Genomic DNA, 20894 nt, shown 5'->3' with positions numbered 1-20894 from the left:
TTTAGAACATTATGTAAGTTATGTATTCCATATGATTCCTAATGCTAACCTCTGCCACCTTATTTCGATCCATTCCTGCTCACAGGAAAGGATCGATTCTGACGGGTTCATCAAAGCGTCAGATGTCGTCATGTGTTCTCAATCATATTCAATTCTACCTCACCAATTTGGCTCGTATCTGTAGATTCTTGCTATAAAATTTGTATTATTTTTTTAAGTGACGCGTTGTGTATTGAAATATATTTTTATATTTTTCTCTTCTGACCAATGCAGTTTGATTATATATAAATCATTTATCTAAAACCGAAGCTTATTTTAAATTATGATCGCTTCAAATATGAGCGAAACAATTTCACGTTGCGACCCTGATAGACCTGTTGAGTGTTGCTTCTTCTTCTTGTTAAGTAAAAGCAACACTACTTTTAAAACGAGTAGATTCAGCGTTGCCACATTTAGTATCTTCTGGTTTTAAATGCCTTTTGGAACTGAAATAAAAATATTTGAAAATAACGGTTTGAAAATATTCAAATTGAGATAACTTACTTCGTATGATAACGTTCCTGGTTAGCTTCTTATTTCCTTTTTTATTTGCCGCAATGCATTCGTATCGTCCAGTATGCGTTGGAACGGCATATTCAATTACTATTAAGCTTAGTGTCGAATTGCTTTTATTGTATTCGAAAGGCTTTCCATCTTTGAACCACGTTATCTTTGGTTTAGGAGTTCCACCAACATCACACTCGAGTATAATGGGCTTCAGTGCATCAACGATTAGAGTTTGATTGATAACGCCTGAACGCAAATGAGGAGCGACTGCATCTATTACTTCCATATGAATGAACGTTGCCTCTTCTGGTCTTCTGTTCCTCCTGTATGTCACATTACAGAATATTTCTCCCGTATGATTTAGGCCAACATTCCACAGAGTGAGTTGGATTTTGTGCATTTTTGAATCGTTTTGTGTCACGGTTCCTGGGAGCTTCTTTCCATTGCGCTCGAATGTCACGTCAACGGGGTCTACGAAAATCATAACCGAGCAGACGATGGTTACGTTATCTCCGACAGTAATCACACCCTTAGGTTCAACAATTTCCAGCGTCATAAATTCGGAAATATTTTGTATCAATAAATAGGCTTGCGTCATTGCATTTCCTACGGAATTGTTAGCTTTGCAGTACATGATTCCAGGTCCACTCACATGCAGTTTGTATGTTGCTATTGACCAAAAAATGCTGGATATGTTCTCTGTTGCTGCCTATTAATAAAGATTAAATTAAAAAATTGGAATAAAGCAATAAATGCGTAAAAGTACGGTTGAATATTTCATCGATGATTATGAACTATTTCTGACTCATGCTTCACGATAATATTCTATTTCAAGTAGCACATATTGACATATGGCTCGTCCGTCCTTTTATATATTTGAAAAAATACGCTTATTATTCAACTATGGTCGTTTAGTAAACTCTAATGCTACTTACATGCCACTCCGCTTCTGTACTATTTACTGTCGGGCAATTTCCCCAGGGTACTTCCTTACATGGCTGGACCATGAAACTCACTGTCGGTGAGGGATAAGCCTCGGACACGCACTGGAAATAGACATCATCTCCTACAGCTGCTTGTATACTATCCATATCCAAGGAAGGCTTGTCTGAAAAGTAATTCATGCGAATTTAACATCAGTATGGAAAAGAGTCGTATTCCATGATAAAATGCACTTACCATGCACAAAAACGGACATGTTGTACATCGCTTTCGCGGTACCAGCTTGAACTACAAGTGTGTAAATGTCTGTATTGTACGACTTCGGTTGATGGATTCTCAGTTTGATATAATCATCGGTTTTTTCTTGTTTATACACGGCTACTTCATCGATATCTATTTGGCCTGTGTAATCCTTGAACCACTCATAGGTTATGTTGGAGGGATAGGATTTATAATGGATAATAATTTCAATCGGCGTTGTTTCTCCATTGCTGTTTATCCATCGATTGATGGACGTTCGGTTGTGTGCTGTACTTAGTTCAACAAAATCGTCAGGTGACTCTCTAACATGCAACTTAAAATTGTGGTAGTAGGTATTCCCTTCACCCTCAAACACTTCGCACCGATAGGTTCTTTTGTGCTCGATTGTAGCATTTTCGATTATGAGATCACGCGTGACAAGCGAACTAGCGCTACTGTCCGAAGGAGTTCTAGTTTGTTTTCGTATTGAGATTGTATTGTCCTGGGATGATACAAAATAGGAACAATACAGAATGTAACAAAAACAATGATTTTATAATATAACTCACTATTTCGGCCGGTAAGTAGTTTGGTAGTATTTTCCAGGATATTTTAATGTTTCTATCCACATTGCCCACGAAACTGCAGGTCAGACGAACGGCCTTTCCCATAGGTATATTATCTCCTACATTGCTTTTGATGGTTGGCTTTTTTAACCATTCGAAAAAATCTAGCAAATCACAATAATGTAAAGGGAAACATTAAGGTTAATTGGTTTTGTATTGTAATGCTGACAATTCAACTCTTGTCATAATGCAATTTTCGTCTGCGTACCATTTGTCTAACAAGTATGATCTGTTCTTTCTGTAGTCACCAGAAATATAGCTACTATTAGTAATACGTTATGATTCTTGGATAGTATCGAGCCATCAAGTAATAGCTTATTAATATTAGTGTAACGATTCCGTGACTATGAAATTAATCTAAGGGGTATTTGGGAATGTAGATGGAATAAAACAAAACAATTGTCTTTTGGTGATGAAAATGGAAATAAGTTTCAATCAAAATGAAATTTGTTAGTGAAACTAGATTTAGATTCAATAAAATCTTATGAAAAAGGGTAGCAGGAGATAAGATGTGTTGTTTAAATGTGTTTAAATTATTGGAATCTTTTTCTGTCAAATAAGCTGAGTTACATTGGCAGTATGTTTAGTAATCAGTTACCGTAATGTGAAATGGTTTAAAATTTTAGTACATAAAACGATGTAATGAATTGAAGTACTTTAAACGATGAATGTAATACATAAAAACGAACTTACTTTTCGAGGTTGGCTCACGAATAGCAGTATGATTCATGCCATTGGCTTTACAGTAGTATTCCTCCAAACGAATGTAGGAGCTTTCTAACGTGTAAAACCCTTTTGTTGGATCTGAAGTTCCTTTACAGTTCTGAGGATAAAATAAGGATTATGCTGGCATAAATGGAATATTTTAAATAGCTCTTCAGAGCTTACTTTGTAGATTTTGTCGCACAATTCCACCTCTACATCAGGATGCGACGGTTTGCATAAAATAACGAATCCTTTGTTTTTATAGAAATATTTAACTGGAAGTGGTACCACGAGTTGATGAGGATCTTCAACATAAACATAGATGCTGCTGGCTACGTTTTCAGTAATCATCTCATCTAGATCTTCATGTTGCTTCTCGAAATGTACACAGTAGTACCGGCCAACCATCAATGCAGATGCGTTTGTTATTGAAAGCATGCTACCATAAGGCTTTTTGATATCGGTTGTGTTGTGAATTGAAACATTGATGTTCGGAGGCTCCTGTGAATATCGTCGATAGCTTATTGTAGCTGCATTTAAAAATAACAAATTTCCAAAGACAATATAACTTACCCAGGAATGTTCGGCATCAAAAGGCTTCCATACGATGGGTTCTTTACAAATGCATGTAACATTCCATGTTTCTCCAAACCCAAGCACTACCTCGTCAGCTGGCCATTCGATTAGGGGTAAGTAAACTGCAGCATCTCCATCATCGCCTATGTTTGAATGTTCATTATTATCAGATAGCTGTAGGCTTACACATTGCTTTGTTATTTCTCCAAGATTTTGTGGATGTTGATCGTAACATGAAATAATGTCGTTTTATTTCGGTTCATTGGAAAGGTCCTCATTTTGTTTTTGGCTGTTTGAATCTTGTTATATGAGGAGACGAATAACAATCGAATTCATCAACAACCAGTAAAAGCGAACATCACACAATTCAAAAGACTGATATTTGATTTCTCGACTGCTCCCCAGCTGTTTCCTGTACGCGACCGAATATCACGCATTAGACTCACCCTTCCTTGATGTAGCCAAACCAAAGCTTCCAAGGATTACAATGCTCACAATAATCATAAGAAACACCACAATTCTGTTCATTCTGATGTTGGCGAGATTGGAAAAATGTACTTTATCCGTTGATTCGATCACAAATCCATTAACAATAGGCACCGGACTGTTTTTATTGAGACAGGTCGACCAATTACTGAGAACTGGCCATCTCTACTGGAGCATTTTTTTAGAACCTTGTGTGGAGGCAACACGGTGCTTGACTGAAAAATCGACATGAAATGAAACAAATAAGAGGACTAAGTGATTCTTGAAGCATTTTTATCTACATTTCGCGCCAAACTACCCATTTATGGGCTTGTGCCCTGGCGAGGACTAGCGAGCAGTATGTTTAATCGCTCATGACCCATTATTCATGTGTAGCATGCACGTGTGTTCCTTCATATTTTTACGATAACAGTGTGTCCAAGGCAGTGTGCGCTGTTGATTCAAGGTTATACGTTTGCCTTGAGCACAGCGAATGGACTGCTTTATCGTCAGTTCGTATTTCAACTGGAGAAAGCATGGAAACAATCGTGGATCTTAAAATGAAATATTCGAGTGATTGTGACACACATCAGATTGTGGAGCAAACATTAGAAGGAATCAAACCATGTACAGTCATTCGACGGTACTGTCAACAAGGAAATGAGGGTAGAGGGGTGTACCTTTAAATGCATCGTCTAGAAAGGAGGTTGATGGTTGATGTACGCTTATGTTGACTCAGTTGGTTTCGCTGGCCATGTGTGAAGTACTAGTGCGATAGTCTTAGCTTCGTTCCAATCGAAAGTTTTAAACCGCAGAATCAGACATTACTATGTTATCGCCCCACGTGGTGGTGAACGTGATTGAGAGGAGTCCAAGCTTAAGGGAATGTTTTTTGTGATTGTTTTTTCTTAAACAGATTCTGTACGATTTCTGTTTGGGAGAAACAGTTCAATCAATTTGCTAATATCAATTTATTTGTTTCGGAATCGTTATATTTGGTTCAGAAAGTATATATCTTGAAATAACACACACTACTGATATACATTCACATGCATAGAATTGACAAAGACACATTTCAAAAAGAAGAATATACCTTGGCTTTTATTAAATAAAGTACCATCCCTGGACGGTTACAAACCTCGCATGCCTCCATCAGCCTGGGTTTTTTTTTCATACATAAATAGTTCATCATTGCTTAGATTCATAATCTATCTTCATTTTGATTGTTTCATTCCGACGCAGTTCTGAATCCTGGTATCTGATTCGAGCACGAAACCGAAAAACTTCCTTACAAGTAGTTACATTCTAGATCCGTTCCGGCTACTGCTGCGCGCAACGTTCCTTCGATTTACGCTTTTTGCCTTCGGCGGTGTTGTTACGGCGGGTACCCTGTATCGGCATGTATGGTGGCACAGGACTAGACGAACCGGGATCGGAGAACTCGAGTATATCTGTAAAAAAAAGGGGAATAATGTTTGATATCGCATGTTGCATGTATTGGATTATCGTTCAAAGGCAATACCTGGTTGTGATGAATGAGCGGCAGGAGAGGAAGTCGTTAGTGAATTGGAGATAGTGCTGGCATTCAAGGAACCGGTCATGCTGCTGGCTGCGGCAAACGTAGGATCGATCTTTGTAGCGACATTATCATCCAAATGTGGATTTCTATTGAACAAACCGAAAAATTAATTATTAAAAGTTCAACTTTAAGGTAAGGATTGATGCTTCACCTTGCCCCGGGAGAAGACATCATGCGACCACCTCGTTCACCCGACCCACGTCCATCACCCATAATAGCTCGTTGTGGACTCCTTTGCGAACTTTGCAATTCCATGTCCGATGGATGAGCGCCATCGTCCGAAACCGGTAGAACATAGATTTCATCATCCTTACGACCATTCTCTATCAATCGCTGTACGTTAGCGGAGAGCTTCAGATTTGGTCCAACCCGCTGTTGCTGGTGGTGCTGTAGTTGTTGCTGCTGAAGCAAAAGCTGCTGCTGTTGCTTTTGCTGCTTGATCATATCGATCGGATTGGAGTAGTTCTCGTCACTGATCGGCATCGGTGGAGAACCCGGAAGATGGACGTTCTGATGGTGAGTGGGATGCTGACTGCCAGAGCCAGAACCGTGGGATGATATGCTTCCCTGAGCACGATGATGATAGTGACCATTGTTGTGAACCTCTTGCGAACCAACCGGTGCTGGCATCGGTGCACCGTAGAATGGCCGAGAGGAACCAGCAACGGAGCTCTCCGTCCCTAATGCTCTTTGTTGTTGCTGCTGGTTCTGAAGCATGTCGATCGGATTGGAGTAAGAAGCATCGCCTACAACGTCCTGTCCTGCATCACTAGTAACAGTGAGAGGATCTCTGGGAGGCGATTCACTATCCATCGGGCCACTGCCATCCGTCCCTGGGGATTGCTGGTGTTGTTGCTGCTGCTGCATACGCATTTCCTTCTTGAGCCGAGCTTTCTCTCGAGCCCGTTTTGCTTTCGCACGTTCGCGCTCTTGCAGCATTTTTGCAAGCTCTTTGTCTTGCGCCTCCATCGCTACTTTGCGATCGATAAACTCTTGATCCAAGCCATCACCTTCCTCTTCCTGCAGCTTACGTGCCAGTTCCTGCAAAGTGAAAAAGCAAATTAATCATACTATAAATCAATTCTGTAAAAGCACTCGACATCGCTACGAAAAGGAGAAAAGCATATGCAGTCTCTGTACCGATCGTCCCAAACGAGTCAGTCTCTAGTCATGGTGTTAATCTACATGAAGTCCAGAGCCACTGACTCGCTCGAGACAGACGGTGAATCACCATTTCCATTCCTCGAACCACAATCACAACCTTAAGTTCCCTCGGAGCTTACCGCGTCACGCAGTTCCTGCTCGAGTCGCTGATCAATCTCCTGTATCTCATCGGGAGCCAGCCCAAGATCCTGCAGGGTTCTAATGCGATCGGTCTTATCATAGCTACTGTGCTTCGAGTGACTCGGTGAGGCATGGGATGAATTTGGTTGCTGGTGCAGTTGCGAAACTTGGAGAGGATGATTTTGATAAAGTTGTGAAGAGGAAGCTTGCTGCTGCTGCTGCTGCTGATGATGATGATGGTGATGAAGATTGTGTACATTCCCGGACGATGCAACCATCGATTTTGGCATCGCACCTCCTGCAGTATTGCTCTCAGAGCGACTGTTTGAGGTGCTGCTAGTGCTTGCTTGATTCTGAGCGAGCTCAACCGGCAGTCCGATGTGCTGAGTAAATTGCTGTTGAGTACCGTATCTCGATGAAGAAGCTTGCTGTCCATCAATGTGGCTACTGATGGCGGATGCCAGCCCTTCGTTAATATCATCGTCATCGTACAGATTGTAATTGATGGGATTGGCATTCCTTTGCATACCGGCTTCGGCTCGACGGTAACCACTACTCGGTTCACCACCCATAATCATCTCTCCTCCACGATACGAACCATTCTCACTGGCAGCCATCATCGCTCTCGACGAAAGCGGAACGCCGGGAACCACATACTTCTCTGGGGACATTTTGTTGAAGTTTGTATTGTTTTGATACTCTGGTTCGGCCGCCGGCTCACGTATGTTATGTGCGTAGCGCGTTGCCACTGGTGGCGGTGCTGGAGATGTTTGTGTTTGATATGCATGAGATCTGCTGCCCGATGCAGAACCGGAGATATTGTTCATCGTATCCGGGGAAATCGGGTAGGCTGTATAGCTACCATCGGTCAGAGGCATATCGTAGGGTCGTATGCTGTCCACGTGGTCAGCTAGTGGTAGCTGATGAGTTCGTGGTAGTGCAGGTCGGTGGCTCGGTGCCGCTTGCGGTTGCTTCTTTTCCGGAGTGTGTGAGTGAAGATTAATGTTTGCATATGCTGCACCATTGGTTGCGATTGGTTCCGCTGATTCATCGTCCGAGTATTGATTATAATTTGCAACGGGAGCAGCACGGCGATGCGGTTCGGATGTAGATGGAAACGGTTCACGGTAGTTCGATGATGATACCGAACGATCTCCTCCTGCTCCTGCACCTCCATCGTGAAAGATTGGTTGCGGTGGCGGACGCTTCGGAGAGTTCAGATCCAGCGAAGCGTAGTGTAGATCAGGTTGCTGTGGATGGGTACCGTTCGAACGATATCCGGCATTCATTTGGTTAGCAACGGGCGGTGGTGAATGGGCCAGAAACTGTGACGATGTCCCGTGAGTGGCGGCAGTCGGTTTCGGGTGTGTTCGTGGTGGCAGTGGATAAGCGTTTTGGTCGTGTTCGAGGTGCTGCCGGCTGGAGGAAGGTCCCGCTGAACCATTCGGTGGCTGCCTCCGTTCACCCAGATGTGCCTGTTCCTGGAGCTTTCGCGCGAGCATTTCACTTCGTTGGGCTTCCATCTGGCGCTTGAGCTGTGCTTCCCGTTGCAGCTCTTCCGCTATCTCACGAGCAACTTTGGCGTCCATTTCTTCTCTAGAAAGAAAAAAAAAACAAACCACCGGTTAGTATGAGAACTGTCTGTCTTTAGGTAACCACCCGGTACTTACTGCTCGTTGATCATTTGATGATAAAGCGCTGCCTGTCGCTCCGCATCCTGCTTTTCGCGTATCTGTTCCGTGAGTGCGGTCGGGAAGTCCTGGCGCACGATTTGGTTTCGTTGCTTATTGCCTCTATAATGCTCACTAACTGCAATTGTAATGAAATGGTAATGTTTCGAATTACATGATGATGAGATACATGAAAAAGTGTATGATATTTCGGAATCTTACTTTCTTGGTTCTGAAGCTGATAGGCCAATGCTCCGTCTTCTCGCACTATCCATTCCTTACACACTGAAAAGGAGAAAGAAAGAAAATTAATTTGGAATCTTTTAAGACAAAACGTACCACTTAAAACACATTTATTCTATGTATGCTTTACCATAAATTAAATAATCGCTAAATATAAATCCAAAATACGACCCCACATAAATCATTCAGTAATGGCCCAACAATTTCAAGAGGAAACAGAAGAAAAAGTAAATGGAACTAATTAGAAACTTGAACGCTATTCGCCCGAAATGCTTTGGATTGCTCGGTTGAGTAAGGATACAAAGGGAGAATGAAAAAGAAGCTAAGTTCGTCGAGAACTCAACACTCCGGAGCGTCCTTGAGCGTCGATCGTTAACTTCTTGCGTTACATGACAGCCTCGGCACCATGGAGAGCTGGCAAATTATGCCATCCGAAAGATGTTGACCTTCTTAAGCCGAGGAGGCGTATCTTATTATCACCAGGGACCGAATAAGGAATAGCAGACACCAAGAGCCTTGACCTTGAATACGCTGCGAATCCAAATGCGAATGTAGTACTGTGAAACATCACATAATCACTGTCTCGGTCATTGCATTAATTTTGTGCCCAGACATCGGCGGGAAGAGAGCAGGGACACGGATGGTCGGATGTTCTTGAAAGCTATAAAAGAAGAGCTTGTGCCTGCTGAGCGGGGCTCATAAATCAAGGGGCCATGGGATGGTGTCGGGGGTAGACTTTTTGTTTGCATTATTTGTTTCGTTCTTAGCTGTATAAAAGCAAAGCGCATCCTCGATGGTGCATCCCATTCGGCAGTTAACCTTTGGTGAAGAAAGATCCGAGCACTAGCCATCGAAATCTCATCATGCAGAACCTACGATTCGTGTCCGTTGCTGTCCTGTTGCTCGGCATCACCAGCTCTATGGTAAGTGTTCTGGAAATAATCGTGATCCTGTTGCTTTAGTAGCATCTAACACACTAAATTGGACACTTTTCGCAGGCCTTCTTCACCGCGGAACAGCAAGAAATCGCCAAAAACTTGGCCGATGCCTGCCAGAAAGAGTTGGGAGTGGAGCTGCCGGCTGATTTTGTGACAAAAATGCGCCTAGCGGATCCATCGCTGGACAACGAAGTATCAAAGGTAAGTAAATTTAGCTGCGAAGCATGATCGAGGGATTGTCGTTTACGGTCACGTTGTTCTTTCCGTTGCAGTGCGCGTTACAGTGCATCTTTGCAAAGGTAGGCTTCACGGATGCGGAAACGGGAGTCGTCAACCGCACCGTACTGGCGCAGAAGCTGTCGAAGGGAAATCCGGTGGAGAAGGCGGAACAGTTTGCCGATCTGTGTGCGAACAACGAAGGAGAATCAAAGTGCGATAAGGCGTTCAGTCTGCATCAGTGTTATCACAAAAACAAATCTATCTTCAACTGAGACCTTCCAAAAAAGGGAGCCCCGGTAACTTTTCCCTTTACCTCAACGGACTCACTCACAACTCGGCTTCGCGGCTTTCCAACGGAAGGCGAATGTGGCGGAAAATTGTTGAATAAATAAATAAACCCACATTACTATCCATGAACAAATCGCGCTGCGCTGCTGCTCTACGACCCAGAAGGGGAATTGATTCGGGTCGTTACCCGTAATGAATGTGGAAAATCCTCCTTCGGTTGGACAGAGTGTGAAGAGACAAAAGAGTGCCATTATGATGCGGTGGCACCGTGGCTATGGTGAGATTGGGAAATATGTTTAATTAGCATATCCATTTAGTTTGGGCAAAGAAGTGAAATGGAATGGGGGAAACAACAGGCATATCAACGGTGCACGCCAGTGGCCAACTTTCTACTTTTACTTCGCGAAAACCAACCTTTAATTAGGCGTATCAAAAACCAGTCACTGATCAACAAAATGGAGCAACAGATTGTCCACCGTTTTTGGGTGGTTGTGCGAACGGACGATGAGGTGCACGATCAGGTTTGTGCGATCTCGAAAGCACATTTTTGGTTTAATGTGGGAACCGGTGAGCCTATGGACAATGCTAATTAATGATGTTGTCGTTTTTGTTTAGTCAATTTCTTCGAAAAACGTTCTGTTAGTGATCACATTAACACAAATGACGGTGATGAGCATACTATTTGGTGTTTCGCTTCGCTCGCGAGATCATGTGATTATTATGAAACGAAGCATCAAAACCACAATACAACCAGAAGACAGGCCATTCCGTTGCTCTATACTGAATGCCTGAAAGAATGTTTTTAGAACACTCAACATGACAAGAGAATATCAGTTGAGCATAATATATCAATTAGTGGCATTAAACAAGGGAATGATTTCTTCATCCGAAGCCGGTTCATATCGAGTATGATTTGTGAGATGCATTAGCCCATACAACGCTTCGTACGCTGTGTCGCGTGCTGCGACAAGTGCTCCACGATTCAAGAACGTAAATCAATTGCTTCGCTTGTTTTCCTTTTTGCTTTATTCAGCCGGCATACGTTGCGGTTCTCTTTGCTAATAATTTATTACACCAACACTTGGGATACGTTAACAAGTTTTTCCGTTTACTTTTGAAACGAGTCACAGATTGCAGCCACTTCAACGGTTGATATTTTCAGCCTACACGTTCCCGTGTGCCGTGCTTCTGATCTTCGAAGAGCGCTATAGGTGAATATCAACTTCCCAAAAGTTGTTGTTTATGAAGCACGTGACTGAGCATCGATCCCATCTGTTTTATTGAAAAAAAAACTTTATTTCCTTTCAGACAAAGCTCATAAGCACGGAACCAGTTTCACTTTCCATCTTTTTCAAACCCCTCACATGACACTCACGACATATTATCATACGATCGCTGCCCAAGCAGGCTCCGCAGCATGCAGTGTTGATCAGCACGGAACAGGTCGCACCATCTGGTTCCACTCTTCTTTGAATCAGATGAGCACAACGGACGCAACGACGGAAAGTATCTTTTCTACTTTCAGCTTATCAAAACTAGCGGATCTACGACAACCACTGGAAAGGAGTAACTGGTTTATGGTTCCTGAATGCAGTTTAAGTGGTTTCCCTTTCTCATCTCATGGTAGCTCTTGGCCCGCTTGGGGGTCACTGGCAGAGCATACGATTACCGTTATGTTTGTGATTAATAAAACGCCTACAGAATAAATTGCAATAAAAATTACTTTTCTTTCTTTTTTATCTTCATGTTATAATAGTTTATCAATTGCAATAAAAAAGAGTCTAATGCTTTATCGAGACATATCACGAATTTAGTCTCAAGCCTCATCTTGTTTATATGCACAATGTGCCTTTATGCTCCACTATTTGTTGAGAGGGTTTCAATCTTCGCATAAATAGAATATTTTTTCCATCACCAGTCAACTCACTCTGCTCACCAAGCTGCAAGTTGGCCCCAACTAAACTTAAATAAATCTCTTTGATTTTATTCATTCTTATATTTCGATTCAGTAAAATAAAAAAAAAACATTCTAAAGAGTATGCTAGCATTCTTATTTTGATTAAGATTATTTGCTCGCTTCGCTGCGTTACTTTGAGTTTAACATTTGGAAAAGTGTGGACAATGCTCTCACTCTTAAAAACCGATACCCACCAATTTTCCAAACACTTTCCCACCTCTAATAGGTCACTCTCTTTCACCGGAAACAGTAGCAAACTGCGTCATTGGAGCCACTAGCGTCATCAATAGGAAAAAAGAAGTATCATTTTCCTCCTGATCGAGCAACGATCATTCCAATCGCTGGCACTTTCCAACAACCGCTGCACGCGCATTCCTTCCTTCCGGCGAACACCGTTGCTCCATTCTCCGTTGCGCCAACATTAGCTACCGCTGAGCGCCGGTCAATGCACCCAACGCACCAACGCGGGATGCGGATCGTGAGAGATTGGCAAATTGTTTGAAAAATATGGAGGAAAAAAAAAAGAGATAAACCGGAACAAAACATAACCACTGCGGACCCAAAATTGGTGCCCCGGAGCGGAGAAGTGATGAAAAATCGAATGGCAAACGTCCGCCAAAGAGCAATGGAGATAAATCATCCGGAGCAGCGCTACCGGTGGAGCAATTAAGCATTATCCAATACGATAAGCAACCCGGTCTCTCCCTCTGTTGATGCTCTCTATTTTTCTCGTCTATCAATGGAAACAGCACCACTGGCATCATTACAGATTAATATCATTCATAACTGGAGACCAGCGAGTGCGGGCCACCGTCCATTAATGACAAACGCCTGGCCGCCCTAGGAGCCGTAGATGAGAGTAAAAGTGCCACCGCACCACAGCAAGAGAGAAAGTGTAATTCCCGCCCGCCCCCGAGGGGGTCATTATGCAAAGAGTGCATAAAAGGGAAAAAGAAACATTAAATTGTTTTCACAACAGCAACAGTGCCGATCGAAATGGCACTAGAGAAGAGGCTTTGGATGGATTGGCGCTCGAGAACCGAGGAAAACCGAACCGGGCGATTTGGCAGCGTGAAGGATCGATGGAGGATCGTTGATCGGAATCATAATTTTGCGCTGCGCAATTGGAGCGCAGTATTAGAGGGGGGGATGCACTTTCCAACACGTGCCAGAGCACATTGAAACCATTACGATTCGTTCCGGGTGATTTTCATGGAAAACTCGGCGATGCAGAGCCCTACACGACGGTGCCAGTTACCGAGCGTCGTCGATCATCCAAAAATAGCTTCAAGAAGCCCTTCCATAGCCCTTGCTTCTGGTGGGAACAACAACAACCGTGTGCGAGAGGCAAACATACTGCTGCTGCTGCTGCTGCTGCTGCTGCTGATGATGATGATGATGATGACGTTGGTGATGATGATGAAGATGAACGGTGCTAACCATGGGGAAAACGACCAAACTGTCGGGTGCAGTTCCGTGGAAGAGCTAAAAATATGGCTTTAGGTCTTGCCGGATCCGAGGTTTGGGTTGGCCGGGGGTGGCATGTTTCTAATGGGATTCACCTCCGTGCGAACGCACCGACTCCGAAAGAGTTCATTGCCATCGTGTGCATCGCACCAGATAGATAGATGCTAGTTCGTTTTGTGAATGGATTCTCCACCTTGGTTGGACGCAGCCACACTTGGGCATCTTCTCGTCGTGTCCAGTATGCATCCGGAAATGTACTTAAAGGTTTTGGCCCTTTAAGGTATGGAACTAAATTTAGAAAGAGAATTTAAAGTGTCGAAGAAATGACATCTCTCTTCAGGCAACATTCCTGCGAGTTCCAGCAATCCAAAAGCGTGATTCCAGGGCACTAATGGTCCTTTTTATAGTCCCGAAATGGTTCTAACAGCCAATGAAGTCATATTAAACAATTCTATTCAAAAGTGAGAGAATGAACGAACGATTCAGCATCAATGCTCAAGCACTACTTCCGAATGTAACGCAGATTAACATAACGGGCGATTACCATTCCTCAACACAACAAAACAAATTCCATGTGTGTCTGTGTTTTGACTGTGTTTTGGAAACACCAATCACTGTACACGCACCTCAACCAACCCTTCGAAGTGCACGGCCGCACATGTGTTCAACCGATGTTTGAATTGTTCCAAAACATACGCCCAGAGCATACGATGTGATGCGCGTACCATACGACAGACGCACCACAAACACAACGATCCGTGTGTTGTCACGTTCTGCTATCGTGCGTGGCTTATCAATCTCATAACATACCAATGGGGGACGGTTGATTTTCTTCACGAAATTCCAGGAACATCGAGCATACTTGAAGATCGCGTTGAGGTCCAATATTTGCCACAAGAACACCGTCTTCAACGATACAGCTATCGCAGTGCGAGGAGTAGACCATATAGGCGAGTGTGTGCGGAGAGGTACTGACAGGGCAGAAAGTCTCCATTGGTCTGGCCGACGATTGGGATGACCGTAAATTGGCTTCAATTAAAATCCGTCCCCAAGGGGCGAATTGAATTTAAACCGCACACGGAATCGACGTCATTCGATCATGGGGCGCAGAGCAGCCTAGTGAAAGTATGCTTCGTACCGTAGCGTATTGCTTTTGGTGAGCTGGCGTTTCCCTTCCCATGCCCCGATCGTGACAGTAATTGCCACCGAGTCGGTGCAATTAATATGCTCCAATTAGTGATTTGCCGGAGGACCAGGATTTACTCGAGGATCTCTTCCGGTTCGATACACACCGTGGCCTGCTCTTATGCTACTTATGCTACACTGTCCAGAAGTGGCCTCTCTCTGTCTCTTATCACCACCGATGGACGGTTATCAACACACCAAACGACTGTATTAATGAATCATTCGGGTCGATAACGATAAGGAACGACCGGGAAACAGGCCTCCACTCTAAAAACAATTATGTCACTTTTTGGCAGAACGGTCAACGTCAGCAGAAATTCTGGAGATTAGCGAATCCATGGACCCCCTTCACTTCCCTATGTTAGTGTTGATTGGAGTGCGAAAAAACTGTTGCCAATAGTACACGTTGACCAATATCAACTTACCTTCAGTCACGCGGCCACTCTTCGGGAACGTATCGGTCACCTTCAGATCCGTGGGCATTTCGGTGATGGAGAAATGGGCCATGATGATCGTGGGCTTTACAGCTAGTGCCTGCCGTCCTACACTCGCGGTTTCTTTGGTTCCAGGTTTTACTGCTGAGATTGTAAACACGCGGTGACCACGCAAGGGGATGGGGACACCGATAAAAAAATGCACTCTCTGAACCACCGGACGGACTGCTTCCGCAGAGTCAAGATAAGCCGAGCGTAAACGATCGCGTTTTTGGGGCGTTTAGCAGCTGCTTTCGCGCACTGTCTCACGTTTCCGTCACCGAGTTTTCGCTCTACTGCTGGCGGGCGGCCATTCTTTCGGCATCATTCCGCTCCGTTGCGGACTTTTGGAGAACCGAGCTGGTGCTGTCTCGTCAGCTCGCCATTGAACCGTGAACCACTTCTTCTGCTTCTTCTTCTTCTTCTATTGGGCCGAAAAGTATAGGAAACAAAGGAAATGCAACGTTTTAGAAACACGACAACACGCGACACCAACTGCCCAGACAACGCGGATCTTTCGAAACGACGGTTCCTCCGGTCGAGAATCGAGTTACGTTTGTTGAAGAATGAAGGGTTAAAAAGGGAGCGAGAGACAGAGAGAGAGAGAGCAAGTGGCGCTCTGTTTACACGCGGAACCCGCGGAAGGCCTGTCCCCGGCGTGGACCAACTTCTCCCTCCTCGCGATGACCTCGTTCGTGGTGGCTGATGGAGGAAGGGTGCTTCCGGGTACGCGGTTCGATTAAAGCGCAAACAATGGTCCCACCGAGGGACTGCCCCTCTGATAGGTCAGAGGGTTCAATTCTATCCGTTGCACTAACTGCGATGACCACGGTACCGGCACCGACATACAGGGGACACTCACAGAATTGGCATTAGCATAATTACAACCAAACGAAGCGAAGGCGTCCTCACATCACAAACATAAATATTAACACGGCGCCAACACACGCCGATGCACAATAAGCATAGCTAAATGGAATATGGCGCCTACGAAAGCGTAATTTAATTCGAACGTTTTGACTCCAGCAAATGATACGACGCGGCATCGATTAGGCGGCGGTCGGAGGCCGGCCCGACAAACCTAAACAAAACACACTTTTTTTGTCCTGGAGTCTACCTGGATCTACCTGGAGTTGCTGGTTGATTGTTTCAAAGGATAGGACGTGTTGGCTGGTTTTTTTGCTTTCCAAACACAACAATTAAGATGTTTGGTTCACTTGATAAACTATTGATTAAAGAAATTAATAACGAACGGCGCCACGATGAAATAAAATTACACCCGCACAAGAAGACCGCCGCGAGAAGAGTGAGTTCATTTTAGTCGTCCCATGTTCATCCATACACATTTTGAGCGACCAATGGTAACTCCCCTACAGTAGCTACTACACAAACGAGCAGGCTTAAGCCGCGGGTATTTTTAAAATATTCTAAAAGAAGTTACAATCCAATTGAATGGAGAAAAAATGCTACTATAAATGCTATTAGTGAAAATAGCTAGGTATAATATTTTTACTTGCATAAATGACTGATATCTGGACTATGTGTCATGATTTTCGCCTGGAAAATGTTGGAAAAACAATTTTCCTTGTGTCCAATTTTACTCGAAATCATTGCAGAATTTTTTAATATTCTTTTATCAACGACAACGAAAACTTTGTGTTTCTATACCTAAAATTCAAACAATACAATCAAATTCATAAACAGATGATTTGAAATACTCAATTTAAAAATGAAAACACCAGAGTTTTGCTAATAAAAACAAGAGTTTTAAGTTTTTAGAGTCCAAGAACTTTTTTGGTTACTCCTGTACAGATCGTATTTCATTTTACTAATTCTGGAAAAGCGATAAAAGTGCCTACTTTAGATAATATAACCTATCAAGAAATAACGCAATCACGTGTACACAATGTTGTGTGCATCAATAGAAATCGAAAAACCAGCTCGGTGGCAGGAAATCCCCCTCACGTTACTACAACTCCAGATACCTGAAGGCAGGCAGGCATAAATTGTAATAATTGCCATTTCCATACGAATCGATTGCGTAGCATTTTTCTCGATCTCCATCCAGGAACAACTCAAGGTGAACGCTGGAGCTGTAGCTTAGGGATCGTGCTGAACTGTTCCATCCCAGAGCAGGCCCTCGGCCCAGCAGCAGCTGTGTGTAAAAAGGCTCCATAATTACCGACATCCTGCAAACGACCTCGAATTCATCCTGTTGCCACCGTTCGCAGGCTCTGGTAAGTCGTGAGTAATCCAACAAACACAACCACACACAACTCCTCCTCATCTTGGCCGCAACCGCAACAATTATTGATGCCGCTCGTTTGAAGTTCTAATTTTGCTGCCGACCAACCGGGCCACCGTTCCACAAAGGCCGGTTTAGTAAACAACCCGTGACTTGTGGTCGATTTTGCACGTAACGCCATGACTAATGCGCCACCTTCTGCTGCTCCGTTAGGCAAATAAGGCCCAACCCGCTAGTGGAATGTTGTCGATAGAAGGGAGCATTCCAAACCACGTTCCATAGGCACATCGCACTAAAACCAACGAAGGGCAAGGCTAGAGCAGCCTCGGCTAGGGCCCTCCCGAGAACGCAGTCATCTGAAGTAGAAAAGCTGGATTATCCACTGGCTCTCGGGAGATCGGATCGTAAGAAACCCGAACGCTGCTGCTTCAACGATTAACGATCGGGTGTCTTTGTTAAGGTAGCGAACCGCTCCACATCTCATCAATTCCCCGTGCCAAGCCACAGATACAGACGCGTCCATTGAGAAAAAGTGAAATGTTATGCTGTGAACCTCGGTGTGGTCTTGGTGGCGCAACAGGAGGTTGGCCGGCGGAGGGCGTTTTTTTGTGGAGAAAGGTTACACCGGCCAAGTCGAAGGAGAGCGGATCCGGTTACGACGTGGAGCGCGCACAACTACGCACACACGAGCACCCTGGCCGATGATTCCACCTCCGGGAACACCTCTCAACACATTGGCCACCACTGCGTCTCACCATCTGCCTGACTGAGTTTTTCCCATCCGCTCATCCGCAACAAGTCTCTTGTGGACTGCGCGGAAGGTGAAGACGCAGCCGCAGCCGCATCCCAGCCCTATCCACCCCTTGGTTCGGTGTGACCCGGAATGGAATGTATGTTGTTGTTGTTTTTGCCTCTTTTTTTTTTGTTGTTGCCATCTTTGTTTGGTGTTCTCTCTTCCAAACTTTCCGTTAGCCGTCGCGACCCGTCCAGGAAGGGAGACAGAGAGACACACGCAGAAGGGGTTCGTCGCTTGCGGTCTTGTAGAGTTTTTTTGTTGCTTTTCGGAAAAAATAGCAAATCAGACGGAACGGAACGGATGCTGATCGCTCTGAACACGCACTGTGATGGTAATTTGATCACTCGAGATCGCCTCGGTGCCCTTGCTCTTAATTGTAATATTGTTTTATGACGTTTTGGCCAATAACGAACAGCCCGGCTTCACGGTAAGCACTTTAAGCTGCAGATGGGAGAATCCAGCTGCAGGTTAACCGTTGCACCACACAACACAAAGCATAATTATACCTCCGCAGATGTACCAACACTATTCTCGAGGTCGATCAACTGCCGTACGCGCGCGCGTGCGTTGTTGAGGCGCATTCGTTGAGAACGGGACAGGCACGGACGGGTACGGTGCGACAGGTGTCGCTGACGTGACCGAGGACACACACAATAACTACGCACAAACTAGCGAACGGAGTTGGAGACACTGCGGGGTACGGGGTAGTCCACCGGGAACACAGTCCGCGGGAGCCTGAGACGCGGAGCGATCGCGTGTTACTCCGGTGAGCTTTGACAACAAACTAACAACATGGGGCGTTCGTTGTGGCACCATCACCAGCCCGGCGCGATGTTCCTCCGAACTAATTGTTGTGCTTTTTATAGCAGCGATTGTTTGCTTGATTATCGTTTTGTGCAACATCCCCGGTGGGGTTTTCGCATGAAAATCGCACCAATCTTTCTGTGATTCATCGGAGTTCTTCTTAAAAAGAGCAACGTTCCCGTTAATAGATATCTTTTAGTTTTTAAAAGGCAAATTAAAACTATTCAACAAAAGCTAAAGCTCCTGGCTCTCAGTGCCAGTGTTGCCAGCGCACTGGGAAATGTGAAAAGCATCTCTCGCTCACCTGCGTGAGCCGATCACAGCCGAGATGTGTGATCTGCAGCCTCACTCGACACCTGTGGCGCAGTGGCCGATAGCACCCATACATAATGGGGGTGTTATAGGCTCTACCACATGTAGATATGTGACCGAACGAGTAACGTGAGAGAGATACGAGAGACTTTGGTTTAAGTGGGAGTTGCGTCATGCTGTGGTTTCCACAGTCAAACGCCCGGGCGGACGGACAGAAAGCTCAGTTGAGGCTTGCAAACTGGTCCATCAGGTAAAGCCGTCGTCGTCGCTTCTTCTTCCGCTTGGCAAACACGCCACGGCAAGGCATGAGTCATCTCGGTTCGCCTCAAACGAAATAGTGTGCGAGTGGACACCACTCCGGTGTGTAGAAAGTGATCAATGATCGTTCGCGGATAGTGGCGAGCCCAACAAACCGGATCCAAGTTCAATCGATCGTGTGCCTGTGGAGTGTACGAAACGCAGGTTTTTTTTTCTGTGTGTTCCATCATCCCGTGGTGTTGTGTAGTGCTGGAATCAACATGAAAGTGACAATCGCTGGAGTGCTTGCGGTGATACTCGCCTCCCTCAGCATACCAACGGTCGATGGATGCGCCACGGAGTGCGACCAGCATCAGTACTGCAACGAGAACAACAACCGTTGCCAGGATTGCCGTTTTCTGTGCGACAAAGATGAGCTAAGCTGCGCTCACAAGTGTCCAGGTTGGTGTCCGGCGGCGCTGTTCGGCATTGAAGTCCTTCGCAGGGGCTCAAGAAGTTGAACGAATTCTAATAAGAATGCTTTTCATTTTCAATTCCATTCTACGCCACCCCTTCGTACCGTCACCGATACACAGATTACCTGTTGCGATGTAAGTATTAGTGTCGTCAGAGCGTATGTACAATCGCTGCGATGTGTTCGTGGACACACTGGGGCTTTAAATCTCGCGCGTCACAACCCTTTCACATCATGATCTTCCCCTCTTTGCAGCGCTCCGGCAACAAGTGGCCACCCTGCAGTCCGATCTGGGGACGTACAAGATCGTGTTCCTGGTGGTGATGTCCCTGTTTGCTCTGGTCATAGTCGCTCTGCTCATCTACAAGCATAAGTCGCTGTTCTTCGACTTTTCGCGCTGTCTACCGCAGAATAAACCGTCGGGGTCCGCATCCGCGGCCGGTCCGGTCGGATACACGCACGAGAATCCACACACGAAAAGCCCCAAACTGGCGGTCAAGAATGGTCAAGCCGGTGGGATACCGAAGCAACAACAGCAGGGTGCTCCCTCCGTCGCCCTCAGTATCTATCCGGAGACGGAAGCGGAAACGTCGGTACAAACCGGTACCACCTCGATCAGCCA

The 20894-nt window shown here is 44.9% G+C and overlaps 4 protein-coding genes across 8 annotated transcripts in view; 2 read left to right on the top strand and 2 right to left on the bottom strand.

Annotated features, from left to right (window-relative positions):
- Positions 1 to 468: 468 nt before the first annotated feature.
- Positions 469 to 4163, bottom strand: LOC126576178 (hemicentin-1-like). The gene is made up of 9 exons (XM_050237347.1): positions 4082 to 4163; positions 3633 to 3778; positions 3243 to 3560; positions 3048 to 3177; positions 2298 to 2458; positions 1726 to 2230; positions 1482 to 1654; positions 544 to 1255; positions 469 to 485 (listed from the first exon to the last, which is right to left on the bottom strand). The coding sequence occupies exons 1-9, from the start codon at positions 4161 to 4163 to the stop codon at positions 469 to 471; spliced, it is 2244 nt and encodes a 747-aa protein (XP_050093304.1).
- Positions 4164 to 5173: 1010 nt separating this feature from the next.
- LOC126570334 (probable basic-leucine zipper transcription factor N) lies at positions 5174 to 19195 on the bottom strand. Of its 5 annotated transcripts, none has more exons than XM_050228024.1 (8): positions 18951 to 19195; positions 15356 to 15827; positions 8856 to 8918; positions 8634 to 8772; positions 6963 to 8559; positions 5831 to 6720; positions 5623 to 5765; positions 5174 to 5551 (listed from the first exon to the last, which is right to left on the bottom strand). In XM_050228024.1, exons 2-8 carry the CDS (start codon positions 15435 to 15437, stop codon positions 5421 to 5423), a joined length of 3045 nt encoding a protein of 1014 aa, XP_050083981.1. In that variant the 5' UTR covers positions 15438 to 15827; positions 18951 to 19195; the 3' UTR covers positions 5174 to 5420. The 5 variants fall into 5 exon arrangements, with proteins under 5 accessions (XP_050083981.1, XP_050083986.1, XP_050083985.1 ...); XM_050228029.1 differs by having other exon boundaries at positions 15356 to 15818; XM_050228028.1 differs by lacking the exon at positions 18951 to 19195 and adding an exon at positions 16521 to 16676.
- LOC126570335 (general odorant-binding protein 56d-like) lies at positions 9687 to 10440 on the top strand. Its single transcript, XM_050228030.1, has 3 exons — positions 9687 to 9799; positions 9875 to 10015; positions 10087 to 10440. Exons 1-3 carry the CDS (start codon positions 9740 to 9742, stop codon positions 10303 to 10305), a joined length of 420 nt encoding a protein of 139 aa, XP_050083987.1. The 5' UTR covers positions 9687 to 9739; the 3' UTR covers positions 10306 to 10440.
- Positions 19196 to 19717: 522 nt separating the features above from the next.
- LOC126569618 (uncharacterized) overlaps positions 19718 to 20894 on the top strand; it is a 2266-nt gene continuing 1089 nt past the window's right edge. Inside the window, exons 1-3 of the mRNA XM_050226840.1 lie at positions 19718 to 20259; positions 20394 to 20408; positions 20528 to 20894. The exon at positions 20528 to 20894 is cut by the window's right edge and continues 1089 nt beyond it. Coding sequence (XP_050082797.1) covers positions 20079 to 20259; positions 20394 to 20408; positions 20528 to 20894 — 563 coding nt within the window. The 5' untranslated portion in view covers positions 19718 to 20078. The remainder of the gene's footprint in view (positions 20260 to 20393; positions 20409 to 20527) is intronic.

The sequence above is a fragment of the Anopheles aquasalis genome, chromosome 2 (assembly GCF_943734665.1).
Source record: "Anopheles aquasalis chromosome 2, idAnoAquaMG_Q_19, whole genome shotgun sequence".
In the NCBI taxonomy this organism is placed as follows: Eukaryota; Metazoa; Arthropoda; class Insecta; order Diptera; family Culicidae; genus Anopheles; species Anopheles aquasalis.
Note: the sequence above shows the minus strand (reverse complement) of the source record. Positions and strands in the feature narration are given on the sequence as shown.